Consider the following 19,280-nt stretch of genomic DNA (forward strand, 5'->3'; position numbering starts at 1 on the left):
CCTTTTACTAGTATTGTTTCTAGATATTATTTAGGTGATAGTCGTTATTCCCTCAGCTTTTGAGTCAATCAGAATCTGGGGCATTAAAATGTGTGTGTGTGTGTGTGTGTGTGTGTGTGTGTGTGTGTGTGTGTGTGTGTGTGTGTGTGTGTGTGTGTGTGTGTGTGTGTGTGTGTGGAGTTGGCAGACTGTCATCTGGCCGTCTCCTTAGGCCACTGAGTTCCCAGCACTGAACCAGTGTTAAAGTACAAAGAGAGCGGGTGAATTACAGTCTTGCTTCATTGCATGTCATAGCAGTGGTAAGTACACAGAACTTGTTGTTTTCCATCCATCCTGCTTTCTAACTGCTTGTCCTTCAGGTATTTATGGTCACAGGGATGCTGGAGTTTTTTTCACACCGTAAGCAGGAAAACACAGAGGACTGAGAGCCACTCCATAATTTTTATCAAATAATTTTAGTTATTTCCTCAGCGATAGCTTCTCAGTATTTTACATTGACTGCAAAACTTTTGATACCACGCCGTCTACAATTAGACATTAAAAAATAAATTTCATGACATTTATTTGTTGCTACAGTAAAAATTGCTAGTACATTTTACAAACAATTTCAATATTTCAAAAGAAATAACAAACAAGTAATATTGAATTAACCTTGAACATTTTGAAATAGTATAATAAAGTATAAAATATACTCCATTAATATTTGTTTTATTTAAAGCTTCAAGAAATATTTTTTTACAGTGGACAGAACACTATTTTCTTTCATTTAACCACATAAATTAATAATACTTGATTGGCTTTATTTGTTTTTTGTGAGTAAGTGTGGTTACAGCTGCTGAGTGTTACATCACTTACACAGCTCAATGACTTTGACAAACTGCACCGCAGATGCACATGTTAAGCACCATCTTGTGCATTGAAATTAAAGACACTTTATTGTTATTTTGCGATATAACAAAACTTTAAGTAAGTAATAAATAAAATATAATAAACCAAGGGTGTCCAGTCTTGGGCTACGTCCACATTAATCTGAATAAATTTGAAAACTTTTTTTTTTCCTCTCTGTTTTGGCCTTTCATCTACACTGAAACAGTATTTTGTCCAGCAAAGAAAAATAGCTGAATAAACCATTATTCATGTTTAGTCATGTGATGAACATTGTTTTAATGCATATTTATGGTGCTACCAACATTGTTGCAACATTTGCTGTCCTGTGGCAAAAAGTGATGATTCATTTTAGACCGTAAATGCGACCTGAACACACACAGATGTGCAACTTTTAGAAAACATAAAAAATAATTCTTAAAATGATCCAGATTAATGTGCACATAGCATTGCTCCTGGAGGGCCGCTCAAAACACCTGACTGGAAGTTGACATGTAGCACAATTATTAAAAAATAAGGGTTCTCCTTTGGCATTTGTGGTTCCATAAGGAACATTTAATATCCATGGAACCTTTCATTTTTTTCACTTCTGTGGCATTGCTGCAAAACCCCTTTTGGAACCTTTATTTTAAAGAGTGTACTTGCAAAGTAACTTATAGTCAGTAAAATGTCATTAAAATAAGTGTTAGCAGATATTAAGCAGACGGTCTACTAATACTCTAATGACTAGTACTTGACATAGCATGTGTTTTAAAGTAAAACATTCTAACTCTTATTTTATTTTACTTCAAAAATTTCATGTTTAGTTGAGTGATGTTGTTTGTTACATTTACTGATAATTTATGAGTAAAAAATATATATATATATTTTCAGTGTAGCAGCTTAAGTAATTGTTTATTGCATAAGGCAATATATGCAACAGGAATTTTGCATTTAACTTTTTGTTGCAATGGCTATTTTTATTTATTTATTTTTATTTTTTTGTGAGCATATGATTCACTCTAAGAAAGTCTGTAATAATACAGGCAGCCTGATGTAGGCTGACCATGTTAATATTTAGAAATGTTTCATGTTCGTTCTTCCCAAGGGTTTTCCCGTTTTTTTTTTAATTAAACATCACATTGCATTCTGTTTTAGGGTTAAAGGAAATGCCTACAAACAGAAAACATACTGGTAATTTTCAGCCAAGATATTAATCTGGTTTTGTGATGCATAAACGATGAACATTACTCATGTATGTACATACATGGTGAAGTAGTCTATATCAGTCTTTATATTTTGCATTAAGATGATTCACTTGCTCCTTCAATTTTTGATGCATGAGTGTATTGATTTGCATGTTTCTCTGAAACGGAATCGTCTTCATGACCTGCACCCTTCACTCTGGTGGAGCTGTCTTCTGTTCTGTCTATGTGATCTGCGCTGACTTCTGCACTTTCTTGGAGAGGTGTATTTCAGGATCAAGAATCATGCATTACTTCCTGCTGGGATCTTTAGTCATGGCGCTGATTTACCTTTCAGGTAAATATGACAGCTTAAGACCTTAAAAACTGTATATTGTATGATATATATTGTATGTGGTTGACTTTTACTTAAGTTACTGTACTGAAATGCAACATTTGGCACACTTTTTAGGTTCTGGTCAGAATTTACTAGGATAGCAGTAGTTTGAGATTGCATCATATGATTTTTGTTGTACATTTGAAAGTTGCAGGATAACAGTTTGCATAATACAGTTGTTTTCAGTGTTGTTCTTCCTTTCCATCTGTGAGTGAAAGAGGAAGTCCCATCGCTTCAAAACAAGTTTGCATTTGCCAGATACCCTTTTTTAGCAATAAACCGTTCTTGCAGTTTTATAATCCTTGCTGTTTAGCTTCTTTCATAATGAAAGCATGTTTCTTGGTTTTACTTCGGCTGGTAACATGAAAATGAATTTTGCAATATTAAACCGACTCTGTTTCGCATGTTTTCTCTCCATCCATCTCATATTTTCAGCTGAAGGAAATGTGTTCCAGAAGCCACGAATTATTGCCGTTAAGATGGGTCGGACTGTGTGGATAAACTGTTTTCAGACAAATCAGTCTTTGCCGACTCATGTAGAGTGGTTCAAAGGCCAGAATAGCAAAATCCAGCTCAAGAGCAGCCAAAGAATAAAGATAAAGGAGAAGAGTGATAATGAAAGTGCTTCCATTAACATTTATAAAGTGAAGACCGAGGACAGCGGCACTTACTTTTGCAAACTGAACGACAAGCTTGGACCAGGAACTGAGCTAATAGTGTACAGTAGGTGTCAATTTATCAATGTTTTTCGCTTGCTTTCTTCCCTAGCCTGTATACGTGTGTTTTTCTCTCTTTTTCTTTTCCAGGATACACTCAGCCCCAGATCTTGAAGAGAATGAGAGTCACAGATTTTATAATTTTCCTTCAGACTTTACTCTTGATTTTGTGCATCGTCGCTCCTCTGGTTTACTTTTACAGACTGGTAAGGGCCACTACATTTCCACAGATTGATTTGTGCACTCATCCGTGTAAAGTATCCTCTACAATTTTTATTGACATCTAACAGCTGTTTCTCATTGTGTTTCAGGAGAAAAAAGAAGATGCAGTATACGAAGAGCCTGATGATAATCACATATATGAGGCGAGTGTTTTGGTTCATTTGCTTAGTCTGTTACTGTCATTGTGTTGGTTTACGGTTGGTTGAGTTTTTAGCTCTGAGCTCTGCAGCTATTGTTGCATTCACTTCCGGAAGTGAAGACACGCATGGTCTGTTGTAATGCACAATGCATGAATTTATACTTCTTTTTATACTTAAAAAAAAAATAGGAACATTTCTAACCTCTCCAAATTCTGGTTGAATTTGATTGGCATTCCAAGAGTATTGCTGTAACAGTCCATCAGTGCACTCTCAGAAAAAAAGGTACGAAAGATGTCACTGGGGTGGAACCTTTTTAAACAAGTACACTTTTAGGTACTGAAATTTACAATTTAGAGTAAATAGGATAAAAACAAACAAAAAAGAAACTTAATACAAAGGTAAAAAAAAGTTTTATTTTTCTTACCCCATTAGCAGATATTTGTTGGTGTCGAATCTGATACATCTGTAAAATTATCAAAATCAAGTAAGTTTATTAAAAAAAAGGAAAAAAAATCTAAGTTTATAAAAAAAAAGGAAACCAATCTGCCAGTGGGGTAAAAATAATAATAATAATAATAATATGAAAATAAATTAAAAAATAAAACACTTAATTTAAAGAGGAAAACAAGGTTTATTTTATGTTTTACCCCATTAGCAGATAATTTTTTTATCTCAATTGAGTTAAGAAAAAAAACAACTTGGCAGTGGGGTAAATTTTTTTAAATAATAATAATAATAAATAAATAAATAACTTAATTTAAAGGGAAAACAAGTTTTATTTTTTGTTGTTGTTTATGCATTGAGTCACTTATTTTGGTTTTCAAAGTTAAAATGAGCCAAAGTAAGTGAGTTTATGCATAAAAAAAAATAAAAAAAAATCTACTAATGAGGTGAGAGGAATACATCTAATTTAATAAGGAAGAACAGGTTTTATTTGTATTTATTTTTTTTCACCCACAGGCAGATATGTATTGTTTTAAGTGTAAAGTCACTTAATTTTAATAGATATTTTAGAAAACAAGACTATCTAATGTCATTTTGCCTCTTAAGTAAATGTATCTTATGAATGTTTCAAGATATTTTACTGAAACACAAGAAAAAAAAAAAACACATAATTTTGTACATTGGTGTTTTCAGGGACTCTTTGTGCATGTTACAATGTTTGTCCAGCAGGTTATGACAACAGAGTTATAGAATTATTAAATAAACTGCTTCAATTCATTCAAAAACATTTGTTATCACCTCAGCTTCATTACTACTGAAATATTGACCTTTCTCCCTGATGGAAGAATTGTTTATTCTTGTTATAATAATAAATGAATTAATGCTTCTCAAGACTTATAGTATGTCATTTTCGTCCTCTTCTTTACTAAACATCTGTGTGCTCTCTGTGTCTGTGCTGTCCAGGGCCTCGCGGTTGAGCAGTGTGGCGGTGGCGATCTGTATGAGGACATCTCTGCTTTTCAACAGGTCACAGATGCATCGTGGGAAGTTGAGTACCCATACCAAGAGTGAGAAAAACCCATCCATCAGATAATTGATCTGCAGATATCAACACCAGACACAAATGTTCGCAATGACATCCAATCCACTGTCAGTTTGTGCTGGATAAGTCACATGTAGGCAGACTGACATCGCTGTGTGCAAATACAGTAAATGCTTATAAAACAAACTTTTTTTGTTTGGAAAGTATGAAATTATTATGATGTTTATTGGCTTGAGGTTTCTTTTTGAGGATGTGACATATACAACAATAACAAACATTTAAAGACATTGTAATACATTCAACTTGTGTTTTTTTTTTTTTTGCTTGTTTGTTGTCTGTATTACACTTTTTATTCGAGTTTATATTCATTTTCCGGTTGCACTTTATTTTACAGTACGTGTACTTACATGTACTTATAGTGTACTTACAGTGTATTTATCTAAGTAAGTTCTGGTAATACAAGGTAACTACATGTGGTAGGGTTAGGTTTAGGGGTAGGTTCAGGGTTAGTACCTAGTTATTACATAGTTATTGTAATTACTAGAGTAAGTACATAGTATGTACATGGGGAACAGGACTGTAAGATAAAGTGCTACCCATTTTCCTGTACTGTGTATTATGTGGTAGTGTCTGTTGTATGAATGCACTGGATCTGCTAGTCATTCATAACAAGGTGCTCTCTATTTGGTTATAAAAATACTATTGGAAGGAACTATTTAAAGCTCAAGGGAGCTTTCACTTCAAATCTGTACAAATAAGCACGTGAATAGCAGGTGTTTTCCACAAAGCAGCTTTTTTTGGTAAATGTTTGCTATATTTTCTTTGCACTAATGCCACAAGTCTTCGAAAGAGCATCTGCACAGAACATCTGACCATCTGTACAAGGATTTAACATTGTCACTGTTGCAAATTTGCTGTTTGATTAGTAAAATACAGAATCCTAAAATGTATTTGTATTTTTTGTCATAATTTTTGTTTTTAACTTTTTTTAATAAAATTTTGTTTTGTGTTTAAAACAGGTTTTAAAAAATCCCAGATTTTCTGAGTGGTCTCAAACTACATTTGGACTACATGCATGGATTAAGTATACTTCAGTTGAAGGACAGGATAATACAAATATTATTAAAGTAGAGAATCTTGAAACACAGAAAGGCTATCAGAAAGATAAAGACTGTTCAGTCTTCTAATAAAAAGCTACTGTAAGAGTAGCTTTAGGGAGGGAAAGTGCTCCATCTTATGGCCATTCAGACAAATATTTTATGTTTGAAATAGTCTACTTGACTTTGCCCAGGTGTTTACCAAAACCAGTCAAAACCAGATTTGATTTTACAGAATTTCATCATGTAGCTTACCCTCAGGCCATCCAAGATGATAATTTGCTTCTTCTTTGGAACAGATTTCTGTCAGAAATGTAGCATTGCATGACTTGCTCACCAATGGATCCTCTGCAGTGAATGGGTGCCGTCAGAATGAGAGTTGATAAAAACATCACAATAATCCACAAGTAATCCACACCTCTCCTGTCCATCAGTTAACATCTTGTGTTGTGAAAAGCTGTGTGTTTGTAAGAAAAAAAAATATATATATATATATATATACATACATATATATATATTAAGCTGTTTATGACTTCAGACTACACCTCTATACACCTTAATGACAGATTATTTTCTTCTTGTTTTCACTTTATAAGATCTTAATTGCTGGACTGGAGTGGTGTGGATTACTTGTGGATTATTGTGATGTTTTTATCAGCTGTTTGGACTCTCATTCTGACGGCACCCATTCATTGCAGAGGATCCACTGGTGAGCAAGTGATGCAATGCTTCATATCTCCAAATCTGTTCCAATCAAGGAATGAACTGAGGGTGAGTACATCTTAAATTTTACAACTTTTTCTTTAAAATCAGTACAAATTTGAAAGGTCATGTAGTGTTCAATCGTGGCCAAAAGTTTTGAGAATTACATAAGTATTGGAAATTGGAAAAGTTGCCGCTTAAGTTTTTATAATAGCAATTTGCATATAATCCACAATGTTATGAAGAGTGATCAGATGAATTGCATAGTCCTTCTTTGCCATGAAAATTAACTTAATCCCAAAAAAACCCTTTCCACTGTATTTCATTACTGTCATTAAAGGACCTGCTGAGATCATTTCAGTAATCGTCTTGTTAACTCAGGTGAGAATGTTGACGAGCACAAGGCTGGAGATCATTATGTCAGGCTGATTGGGTTAGAATGGCAGACTTGACATGTTAAAAGGAGGGTGATGCTTGAAATCATTGTTCTTCCATTGTTAACCATGGTGACCTGCAAAGAAACACGTGCAGCCATCATTGCATTGCATAAAAATGGCTTCACAGGCAAGGATATTGTGGCTACTAAGATTGCATCTAAATCAACAATTTATAGGATCATCAAGAACTTCAAGGAAAGAGGTTCAATTCTTGTAAAGAAGGCTTCAGGGCGTCCAAGAAAGTCCAGCAAGCGCCAGGATCGTCTCCTAAAGAGGATTCAGCTGCGGGATCGGAGTGCCACCAGTGCAGAGCTTGCTCAGGAATGGCAGCAGGCAGGTGTGAGCACATCTGCACGCACAGTGAGGCCAAGACTTTTGGAAGATGGCCTGGTGTCAAGAAGGGCAGCAAAGAAGCCACTTCTCTCCAAAAAAAACATCAGGGACAGATTGATCTTCTGCAGAAAGTATAGTGAATGGACTGCTGAGGACTGGTGCAAAGTCATATTCTCCGATGAAGCCCCTTTCCGATTGTTTGGGGCATCTGGAAAAAGGCTTGTCCGGAGAAGAAAAGGTGAGCGCTACCATCAGTCCTGTGTCATGCCAACAGTAAAGCATCCTGACACCATTCATGTGTGGGGTTGCTTCTCATCCAAGGGAGTGGGCTCACTCACAGTTCTGCCCAAAAACACAGCCATGAATAAAGAATGGTACCAAAACACCCTCCAACAGCAACTTCTTCCAACAATCCAACAACAGTTTGGTGAAGAACAATGCATTTTCCAGCACGATGGAGCACCATGCAATAAGGTAAAAGTGTTTTCTAAGTGGCTCGGGGACCAGAATGTTGAAATTTTGGGTCCATGGCCTGGAAACTCCCCAGATCTTAATCCCATTGAGAACTTGTGGTCAATCCTCAAGAGGCGGGTGGACAAACAAAAACCCACTAATTCTGACAAACTCCAAGAAGTGATTATGAAAGAATGGGTTGCTATCAGTCAGGATTTGGCCCAGAAGTTGATTGAGAGCATGCCCAGTCGAATTGCAGAGGTCCTGAAAAAGAAGGGCCAACACTGCAAATACTGACTCTTTGCATAAATGTCATGTAATTGTCGATAAAAGCCTTTGAAACGTATGAAGTGCTTGTAATTATATTTCAATACATCACAGAAACAACTGAAACAAAGATCTAAAAGCAGTTTAGCAGCAAACTTTTGGGAAATTATTATTTATGTAATTCTCAAAACGTTTGGCCACGACTGTACACCAAACATACACTTACCTAAAGGATTATTAGGAACACCTGTTCAATTTCTCATTAATGCAATTATCTAATTAACCAATCACATGGCAGTTGCTTCAATGCATTTAGGGGTGTGGTCCTGGTCAAGACAATCTCCTGAACTCCAAACTGAATGTCAGAATGGGACAGAAAGGTGATTTAAGCAATTTTGAGCATGTCATGGTTGTTGGTGTCAGACGGGCCGGTCTGAGTATTTCACAATCTGCTCAATTACTGGGATTTTCATGCACAACCATTTCTAGGGTTTACAAAGAGTGGTGTGAAAAGGGAAAAACATCCAGTATGCGGCAGTCCTGTCGGCGAAAATGCCTTGTTGATGCTAGAGGTCAGAGGAGAATGGGCCAACTGATTCAAGCTGATAGAAGAGCAACTTTGACTGAAATAACAGTTACATCGTTACAACCGAGGTATGCAGCAAAGCATTTGTGAAGCCACAACACGCACAACCTTGAGGCGGATGAGCTACAACAGCAGAAGACCCCTCCGGGTACCACTCATCTCCACTACAAATAGGAAAAAGAGGCTACAATTTGCACGAGCTCACCAAAATTGGACAGTTGAAGACTGGAAAAATGTTGCCTGGTCTGATGAGCCTCGATGTCTGTTGAGACATTCAGATGGTAGAGTCAGAATTTGGTGTAAACAGAATGAGAACATGGATCCATCATGCCTTGTTACCACTGTTCAGGCTGCTGGTGGTGGTGTAATGGTGTGGGGGATGTTTTCTTGGCAAACTTTAGGCCCCTTAGAGCCAATTGGGCATCGTTTAAATGCCACGGCCTACCTGAGCATTGTTTCTGACCATGTCCATCCCTTTATGACCACCATGTACCCATCCTCTGATGGCTACTTCCAGCAGGATAATGCACCATGTCACAAAGCTCGAATCATTTCAAATTGGTTTCTTGAACATGACAATGAGTTCACTGTACTAAAATGGTCCCCACAGTCACCAGATCTCAACCCAATCGAGCATCTTTGGGATGTGGTGGAACGGGAGCTTCGTGCCCTGGATGTGCATCCCACAAATCTCCATCAACTGCAAGATGCTTTCCTATCAATATGGGCCAACATTTCTAAAGAATGCTTTCAGCACCTTGTTGAATCAATGCCATGTAGAATTGAGGCAGTTCTGAAGGTGAAAGGGGGTCAAACACAGTTTTAGTATGGTGTTCCTGATAATCCTTTAGGTGAGTGTATATATATGATTTTATACCCTTTTCTAAATTTCATAAATAACTTCACAAAAATGTATTAAAACATTCAAAGTTCTTTATTTGATGCCAGAAATACAAAAATATTTTTTTTTATTGTAATCACTTCATTTTTGCATTTTATGTAACAGCTAAAAAATAAGACATTAATTAATAAATAGGGATATAATCTTTATATATTAGTATGCAAAATCATAATGTATAATATATATTAAATTACACAAAATAATATTTCTAAATAATTTATTAAAATGTAGCATCTTTGATATAAATAACATCTAAAAAAACAAGGAATAAAAAAACAAAACAATAAATAAACACTGCATACAGCTGTATAAAATAACAAAGGAGTAAAAAGGAGAGTAAACACTGATTAATAACACTGTTTTTTTTTTTTTTTCTTAAAGCTTCAAGAGGTCCAGTTATTAAACATGAGTGTGGAAGGAGAAGAACTCCAGCTGGTTCATGAAACTTATGACCCGTTTCCTGACGATCTCCCAGCTGTAATCTCTGTCCTCCTGAAAGAGTAAAACAACAGTTAGTCCATCTTTAGATGAGTTTCCACATTTACACCTGAGGATTCATCTATATATTCAAATCTCACCGTGTTCATTTCTGCCATGTGTCTCAGTCTTTCAAAATACAGATGCAGCTTTTTGTTCCTCTTCATTTTGTAAGCCCCCTGCATTGAGAGAGAAATCAATCAGTTCCTCTGGCTTGATGCTGCTGGTATTAAACATACAGTATATACCGTACACACACTGTACTCACACATGAGTGCAGTCCATCGATCTCCTCATGCACAACATCTAAGAAATCTTCCAGTTTTTTAGCATCCCAGGGGACGACGGCATCGTCAAAGAGGACAGTGATCTCCACCAGAGCCTGAATGACGAACATGATCTGTTTCTCAGGCTGAGAAGAAGAAAAAAAGACATATGAATATAGATTCATAATCAACAGCACATACAGTATCAAGGTGTCTTTTTAAAATAATAATAATAATAGTAATTTTTACTAACCTCTGCTGTTCTGTGGTTATTGATCAATTCATATGGGATTGGGTTGGTGTCCTCATGGTCATTATGGATTTTCTCACCCTACGAAATATTTTGAGACAGATTTACTGAAGAAATTATTTTGAGCAGAATGAACAGATTCAGGTGGGAACTTTGTTTCAAAGAATTCTGATTAGCTATTACAACTGCATATGTGATCCTGGAGCACAAAAGCAGTCTTAAGTCACTGGAGAATATTTATAGCAATAGCCAAAACATACATTGTTTGGGTCAAAATTGTTGATTTTTCTTATATGCCAAAATCATTAGGATATACAGTACAGACCACCTGGACACACCTTCTCATTCAAAGAGTTTTCTTTATTTTCATGACAATTTCATGAAAATTGTAGAGTCACACTGAAGGCATCAAGGGCTATTTGACCAAGAAGGAGAGTGATGTGGTGCTGCGCCAGATGACCTGCCTCCACAGTCACCGGACCTGAACCCAATCGAGATGGTTTAGGGGTGAGCTGGACCGCAGACAGAAGGCAAAAGGGCCAACAAGTGCTAAGCATCTCTCGGGGAACTCCTTCAAGACTGTTGGAAGACCATTTCAGGTGACTACCTCTTGAAGCTCATCAAGAGAATGCCAAGAGTGTGCAAAGCAGTAATCAAACCAAAAGGTGGCTACTTTGAAGAACCTAGAATATGACATATTTTCAGTTGTTTCACACTTTTTTGTTATGTATAGAATTCCATATATAATTCCACATGTGTTAATTCATAGTTTTGATGCCTTCAGTGTGAATCTACAATTTTCATAGTCATGAAAATAAAGAAAACTCTTTGACTGAGAAGCTGTGTCCAAACTTTTGGTCTGTACTGTATACGTAAAGATCATGCTCCATGAAGATATTTTGTAAATTTCCTACCAAAAATATATCAAAACTTAATTTTTGATTTTCAAATACTTGTATCTCGTTCAAATATTGTCCGATCCTAACAAACCATACATCAATGGAAAGCTTATTTATTCAGCTTTTAGATGATGTTTAGATCTCAATTAGGAAAAATTGAGCCTTATGACTGGTTTTGTGGTCCAGGGTCACATTTAGTTTTAAGGGTAAATTTGTATTTTCTGTATGAATTGTAAAGGGCGAGTGTATCTCCCATGATATGTCTTAGCCTACTAAGATGATATTTAATGCTTAGTCCCATAATCAAAGCTCTGTAGTTTCAAAATGCAATGCAATGCAATGATGACTGAGAGATTAAACATTAATGTCCCTCAAGAGCCTGATGGATCATATTTGATACATTTTAAGGTAATTTTTCTAAATGAAGTAATAATGAAGATTCTTTAATCCAGTGGATATTCATCTTGAATTTTTTTACCAATATTATAAGTAGTCTCTCCTATTTAATAATTTTAAAAGAAACTAAAATTAAAAGTTAAAACATTAAAATCTAAATTGTAATCTTCAAATATACCACTTCTCACAATTAATAATAATACACATTATGTGTGTGTGTATATATATATATATATATATATATATATATATATATATATATATATATATATATATATATATATATAAAACAGAAAAAGTCAAACTCACCAGCTTTCTGATCAGATCCACCGAGGCTCTGTGGTGTTGTTGGAACTTGTGTTGGATCCATCTGCAGCTCAGCACAGAGCTGAAGCCGCACGCGGACAGAAGAAGACAGAGCTGCACCAAACGAAGGTCCATCGTGTCGTGTTCTCCAGAAGACTGATGCCACAGGTTGATGCACTGATGAGCTGCTGCTGTGTTTAGCTGTGTCTCCTCCATTCTCTCCGCCGTTTATATGAGCGTCGCGCAGCTCGGGAATCACAGCCGGTATTTCACTTTCCAGTTGTAAACAGCGCACACCTGAGCGAAAGGTGAACCACAGTCACGCAGCAGCTCTAGAGTCAGTGTGGGAACTCAGTGTCTCACTGAATGGAATTCTTATGCACTACAAAAATAATAACCACAAAAACATTACACCAGAATAAACGGAACACCACACACGGCCTATTGCTAGTAAAACAGTGAAAAATAAAATGAAAAAGAGTGTGTGGACCCGCATAGACTAACAAACAAAGTTGCCTTAGCTAGCGTAAACCACGGCAGTTTTTTTGTGCATATTTTTTCCCGCAGTTATTAAAATGTTTACTACTAGGCCTATAATGTGTCTTTTGATCATTCATTCATGTTGGTCATTTGTAAGGTTGGCTATTATTTATTCGTTATGTTAGTTTGTTCGTTTATTCGGGGTTGGGCTCATGGTTTAAAGAAGAAGATAGGACAGGTTGCGTGTGAACCTTGACTCTTACAGAGGACTGTGGGAAAGAAATTCCCGCTGCGGAATACCTGAGAAAGTGAAATCGAAAGCGATTGACGACACGATTCATATTTCTATTATTCACTGAATTATTATTAAGTATTAGGGTACATTACGATTATAACAAAAATGTCACTGAAATGAGTTGCTATGACTGTGGGCTAGATCAATTATTTAAACGATGGAGGAAGATGCTCCTGTTAAGAACAACGTTAAATCGCAGAGTGTTTACATCCACCATTGCGTCATTAGGCTATGATTTAGCTTTAAATATCAAATATTTTAAAGAGAGGTATAGCCTAAATATACCCCACAACGGACGCACTTACATAGAATTACTTTTTTAAATCTTATTAGTTTTTTTTTTTTTTAGTGTCACTATTTAAAATTCTATTTTGACAACAATGAATGACCAAAGACAGTCAAAACATAATGGCAAAAGAGATTAATCTGAAATGTAAAAAAGCCTATAATATTTCTACATTTAATTGTCTATAGTTTAATTGTCCTAATAGAAACACTATGAATAAAAATTTAATGATTCAGTCTATAGGTCTAATGAAAGCAAAGATATCTGAAGTGTAGTCTATACTTCATGGAAATATTAAATCATTTCGACTGACTAAATTTGACAAATGTCAATGCAATCGAAACTCGAACCTATTTTACTTCCCGGGAATACATTATGATATGACGTAATTCCTTGAGTCGAAAACACACGCAGATAATAGGCTTCTATACTTCTACTGGATAGATGGATGGATGGAAGGAAGGATGGATGGATGGATGGATGGATAGAAGGATGGAAGGATAAATGGAAGGAAGGAAGGAAGGATGGAAGGATGGAAGGATGGATGGATGGATGGATGAATGGATGGATGGAAGGAAGGAAGGATGGATGGATGGATGGATGGATGGATGGATGGATGAATGGATGGATGGATGGAAGGAAGGAAGGAAGGAAGGAAGGAAGGAAGGATGGAAGGATGGAAGGAAGGATGGATGCATCCATCCATCCTTCCTTCCAAGGATAGCCCACACAACCAAACATATATGTTTCCACGGCCCACTGAAAAAAAAAACTCTACTGTTGCGTTAATAACTTAGTACTCAGCTAGATTGTAAACTGTCTTTATTGAATGAACTGGCAATAAATGGAAAATAATTTGGGCTGCACCGCTTGGCACAACTGCTGTTGTTCTGTAACATATGCAGTAAAAATATATAAGATAAATTGGCAGTTTATTCTTAAACCAATCAGCGAGCTCGAATAGTGGAAGCATAGTTACAGTTTAATATTGAATATTTAAACAATTAAAAAAAAAGTATTTAATTATATATATCAAATTATGTTATTAAGTTATGACTTAGACATTTTTACATATATGAACAATATTATTATTTCTTTTGATAGCGTATTGACAATAGAGTATTGACTCTCAGTGTGATATGGGAACAGCTCCAGTCAACACTGCAAAGCCCTGCAGAGAGTTGTTGTAATGACGCGGAGGCGGCGTTAGAATCCATGTGCAGTTTTTTAATAACATCCACAGCAGACAAATCCAAAACAGTAGGCAGATAATCATAAACATAGAAGGCAGAGGTACGTACACAGATAGGCAGTCCAATCCAAACAACAAGACAGTGGGCAAAATCCAAAAGGCAGAAACAGGGAAACCAGGCAAAGATCATACACAATAAGGCAAACTATGGCAATGGGAAGAATGCTCGGTAGACAGGCTGGCAATACTTCGCAAAGTACTTGTGGCTCTGGCCACGCTTAAATGTTTACCAAACAGGAAGTTACAGGTGAAGCAGAGGGAGTGGAACACAGTCAGTACTCGGGCGAGGGCTCCCTCTGCTGGCGTGGCGTTACAGAATCCCCCCCCGTACGAGCGCCTCCTGGCGCTCTACAAGGACGTCCCCGTGGTCGTGGTGCTGGACGATCGGGTCTGGCTCGATGAAATTCCTCAGTTAATGAAGGATCTAGTATGTCGTGGGCGGCCACCCATGATCTCTCCTCTGGTCCGTATCCCTCCCAGTCCACCAAGTATTGAAGCTGACCCCCTCTCCGTCTGGAGTCCAACAACTCCTTTACCGCATAAGCCGGGGTTCCATCAATGTCCAGCAGTGGAGGTGGCTCCCGGTTCTCAACGTTGGGGTCAGTATTCGGGTGGAGCGGTTTCAGGAGGGAAACATGGAAGGAGGGAGAGATACGGTAATTAACGGGCAGCTCCAGTTCATAAGTGACCGCATTAAAGATTGTCTTAAGATTTTAAATGGGCCTACGTACCATGGGCTGAGCTTCTTGCTGGGCAGCCGCAACTTGAGGTCTCGAGTGGAGAGCCAGACTCTTTGTCCAGGTTGGTAGGGGGGATGTGGACGACGTCGTCGATTAGCTTGGATTTCTTGACTCCTGATGGCTCGTTGCAGACGTACATGAGCACTGTCCCACACCCTCTCGCTACGACGAATCCAGTCGTCGACTGCAGGTACCAGTGACAGTTCTCCAGACCACGGGAACATGGGGGGTTGGTATCCTAGCACACATTGGAACGGTGTAAGGCCTGTGGATGAATGCCTCAATTAATTTTGTGCGTATTCTGCCCATGGAAGGAACTCTGACCACCGATGCTGCTCACGTCCACAGTATGACCTGAGGTATCTGCCAATCTCCTGATTCAGTCTCTCCACTTGTCCATTCGATTGAGGGTGGTAACCTGAAGTTAAACTGACATTAATATCCAATTGTTTGCAAAATGCTCTCCATACCTGGGACGTGAATTGTGTTCCTCGGTCAGAGACAATGTCTTCGGGGATACCGTACATCCTGAAGACGTTGTGGAACATCGCTTGAGCTGTATCCATAGCTGTGGGAAGACCTTTCAGAGGTATGAGTCTACATGCCTTGGAGAAGCGATCAATGATTACAAGGATTGTGGTGAAACCATCAGATGGGGGTAGATCGGTGACAAAGTCAATGGATAGGTGTGACCAAGGTCTCTGCGGTATGGGTAATGGTTGTAGCAGACCTGATGGGAGTTCTTTGGGGGTTTTTGACTGTGCACACACAGGACATGACTTGACGTAATTTGCTACATCTTTGACCATAACAGGCCACCAGAAAGAATTCTGCGTGAGGTGTAGTGTGCGAGAGATACCTGGATGCCCGGAGCACAGGGAAGTATGGACCCACTGTAAGACTCGTGGTCGAATCCTGGAAGGAACATAGTATTTATTAGCGGGACAACCTGGAGGTGTGGGTTCGTTGTATTGTTCCTTTTGAATCTCATCCTTTATGTCCCACTTGACTGGTGCTATGATGATGGACGGTGGCAGGATAGATTCAGGTTGGTGATCTGTCAATGGATGGTCATGTCTTCTGGAAAGAGCGTCTGCCTTGCTATTTTTACTGCCAGGGCGGTAAGTCACTGCGAATTGGAACCTGGTCAAAAACAAGGGGAAAAGCTTGCCTGGTTGTCCTTGGCGTTGGGAGAACACTGCACCTATCCCACAGTCGGAGGCATCAACCTCCAGTACAAATGGCAAGTTGGGGTCAGGGTGTTTCAAGATGGGTGCAGTGGAAAAGCTGTTCTTGAGGTCAGAGAATGTTTGCGTAGCTCGATCAGTCCATTTCAACTTGGATGGTATACCTTTCAATAGTGACATCAAAGGTGCTGCTGTGATGCTGTAGTTCCTTATGAAACGTTGGTAGAAATTTGCAAATCCCAGAAAGCATTGAAGCTCCTTCACAGTCGTGGGTCGTGGCCATTCAGTGACTGCCTTGATCTTGGATTGGTCCACTTCCACACCTTGATGGCTGACGTTGTAGCCTAGGAAAGAGGTTCGTTGTACATGGAATTCACATTTCTCTGCCTTGACATAGAGTTGATTCTCTAACAGCCTGGTAAGTAATGTTCTGACATGACCCTTGTGTTCCTCTTCAGACATGGAATAGATCAAGATATCATCAATGTAAGCTACTACAAATTTGTTCAAGAGGCCTTTGAAAATCTCATTCATGAATGACTGGAATACCGCAGGTGCATTGGCCAGCCCATACGGCATAACCTGGTACTCATAGTGCCCCCTAGTGGTCAGAAATGCAGTCTTCCATTCATCTTGGCTTCTCTAAGTAGTTCAAGTGCTGCAGGTACTAGTGGCAGTGGATAACGGAACTTGATAGTAACATTGTTCAAACCTCTATAATCGATGCAGGGGCGCAGTCCTCCATCCTTTTTCTCCACGAAGAAGAATCCTGCTGCAGCTGGGGAAGTGGATGGACGGATGAATCCAGAGCTGAGAGCTTCCTCAATATACGCGTCCATGGCTTGACTTTCCGGACGTGACAGTGAACAGATCTTACTCTTGGGTGGCATGGCGTTGGGTAATAGCTCTATGGCGCAATCCCAATGACGATGAGGTGGCAGTTGAGTGGCCTTAGTTTTGCTGAAGACCTCTTGAAGGTCCTGATAATGGGATGGTATGGGGACGGGCTTGCACTCTGGACTTTCGATGCTGGTAATGAGACAAGGCTTAGAAAAGACGTTATTCAGACACTTGGAGAAACAGAATTGTGACCAATGTTTGATCTCACCACTCTGCCAGGAAATGACTGGGTCATGAACAGATAACCAGGGATATCCAAGGATGATTTCATGGCATGGAGAGTCAATGACATAGAAGGTGATAGTTTCTTGGTGAAAGAGGCCTATCTGCATCTTCATGTGTTGTGTTTGTTGAGTTATGCCCCTTCCAATGGGTTTGTTATTCACAGCATTCACCTTGATAGGTGGGTCACATGGTAGTACGGGGATGTGGTAGGTTGTAACAAGGTCCTGATGAATGAGGTCATTTTCAGTAGTCATCTTGACAATGGTAGTGAGAGATTTAACATTGCGAATGGGAATATGTTCAACACTCACCCGGCTGTTGTCAGTGAAGTCTCTCCGAGCCTTGAGTGGACACATTGCGTTGTGATGGGCTGCACTACCGCAGTAGAAACATAGATTCTGGGTAACTCGTCTCGATCTCTCTTCAGATGACAACCTTGTCACTCCTCATCCCTCAATTGATCATTGACATGACTTGACTCGGACATCTGTGTAACTTGGGGGATATGCATGACTTTCGTTGACTTGGGTTGAGGGCGGTGAGTGCGAATGAGGTTATCGATCTTGATAGCCAACGTGACATAATCAGAGAAGGAATAGTCCTCACCTTTACAAGCGAGCTCTGCCTGTAGCTCCAGACTTAAACTGCGACGAAACATGGCCATGAACGCTACGTCGTTCCACCCACTCTGAGCAGCAATTGTTCTGAACTCGATAGCATGTTCAACGGCCGATTTGCGGCCTTGAGTGAGTTGCATTAGACGAGTGGATACATCCTTACCCCCTGCCGGGTATTCAAACACATCTCTGAGTTGTTTTATGAAATATGGATAGGATGTTTGAAACAGACGGTCAGTTTCCCAAACTGCTGCGGCCCACTCGATCGCTTTGCCCGTTAACAATGACATGAGGAAAGCACACTTCTTCTCATCAGAGTCAAAGTTACTCCCTTGATGCATGAGAAAGATCTCAACTTGCCGAATGAAACCTTTACATTGTTCAGCAGAACCGTTGAATTTGTCAGGAAGAGCAAAATTTACCTTTATGGGCATAGGTGGTGGTAGCGATCGTAGATACTGAGTTAGATAGTCGTTAGCCACTTGAGCTTTAGCCAGTTGGTCACGGTACACCTTGAGAACGTCGCTCTGATAAGCTAACGCTGCCTGTAGATTCGTTACTTCTGCTGTATTCTTCGGTGGCGAAGTATTATGTAATGACGCGGAGGCGGCGTTAGAATCCATGTGCAGTTTTTTAATAACATCCACAGCAGACAAATCCAAAACAGTAGGCAGATAATCATAAACGTAGAAGGCAGAGGTACGTACACAGATAGGCAGTCCAATCCAAACAACAAGACAGTGGCCAAAATCCAAAAGGCAGAAACAGGGAAACCAGGCAAAGATCATACACAATAAGGCAAACTATGGCAATGGGAAGAACGCTCGGTAAGGCAGACAGGCTGGCAATACTTCGCAAAGTACTTGTGGCTCTGGCCACGCTTAAATGTCTACCAAACAGGAAGTTACAGGTGAAGCAG

The 19,280-nt window shown here is 38.8% G+C and overlaps 2 protein-coding genes across 2 annotated transcripts; one reads left to right on the forward strand and one right to left on the reverse strand.

The window, feature by feature from the left end:
• The first annotated feature begins 1,916 nt into the window (after positions 1-1,916).
• On the forward strand, positions 1,917-5,381 carry LOC132121979 (uncharacterized). Its single transcript, XM_059531756.1, has 5 exons — positions 1,917-2,406; positions 2,881-3,168; positions 3,252-3,367; positions 3,473-3,526; positions 4,931-5,381. The coding sequence occupies exons 1-5, from the start codon at positions 2,250-2,252 to the stop codon at positions 5,036-5,038; spliced, it is 723 nt and encodes a 240-aa protein (XP_059387739.1). The 5' UTR covers positions 1,917-2,249; the 3' UTR covers positions 5,039-5,381.
• Positions 5,382-10,159: 4,778 nt separating this feature from the next.
• On the reverse strand, positions 10,160-12,541 carry LOC132121980 (interferon a3-like). Its single transcript, XM_059531758.1, has 5 exons — positions 12,383-12,541; positions 10,782-10,859; positions 10,531-10,674; positions 10,364-10,441; positions 10,160-10,277 (listed from the first exon to the last, which is right to left on the reverse strand). The coding sequence occupies exons 1-5, from the start codon at positions 12,512-12,514 to the stop codon at positions 10,185-10,187; spliced, it is 525 nt and encodes a 174-aa protein (XP_059387741.1). The 5' UTR covers positions 12,515-12,541; the 3' UTR covers positions 10,160-10,184.
• Positions 12,542-19,280: the final 6,739 nt, after the last annotated feature.

Source organism: Carassius carassius, chromosome 40, assembly GCF_963082965.1.
Source record: "Carassius carassius chromosome 40, fCarCar2.1, whole genome shotgun sequence".
Classification (NCBI taxonomy): Eukaryota; Metazoa; Chordata; class Actinopteri; order Cypriniformes; family Cyprinidae; genus Carassius; species Carassius carassius.

Bases quoted from the DNA above. Each gene is read 5' to 3' on its own strand.
- LOC132121979 (XM_059531756.1), top strand. From the start codon at position 2,250: ATGACCTGCACCCTTCACTCTGGTGGAGCTGTCTTCTGTTCTGTCTAT. The intron at 2,407-2,880 runs GTAAATATGACA...TCATATTTTCAG, and splicing joins GGCGCTGATTTACCTTTCAG to CTGAAGGAAATGTGTTCCAG. The intron at 3,527-4,930 runs GCGAGTGTTTTG...TGTGCTGTCCAG, and splicing joins ATGATAATCACATATATGAG to GGCCTCGCGGTTGAGCAGTG.
- LOC132121980 (XM_059531758.1), bottom strand. From the start codon at position 12,514: ATGGACCTTCGTTTGGTGCAGCTCTGTCTTCTTCTGTCCGCGTGCGGC. The intron at 10,860-12,382 runs GTGAGTTTGACT...AATATTTCGTAG, and splicing joins TGGATCTGATCAGAAAGCTG to GGTGAGAAAATCCATAATGA. The intron at 10,442-10,530 runs GTGAGTACAGTG...CTCTCAATGCAG, and splicing joins TCGATGGACTGCACTCATGT to GGGGCTTACAAAATGAAGAG.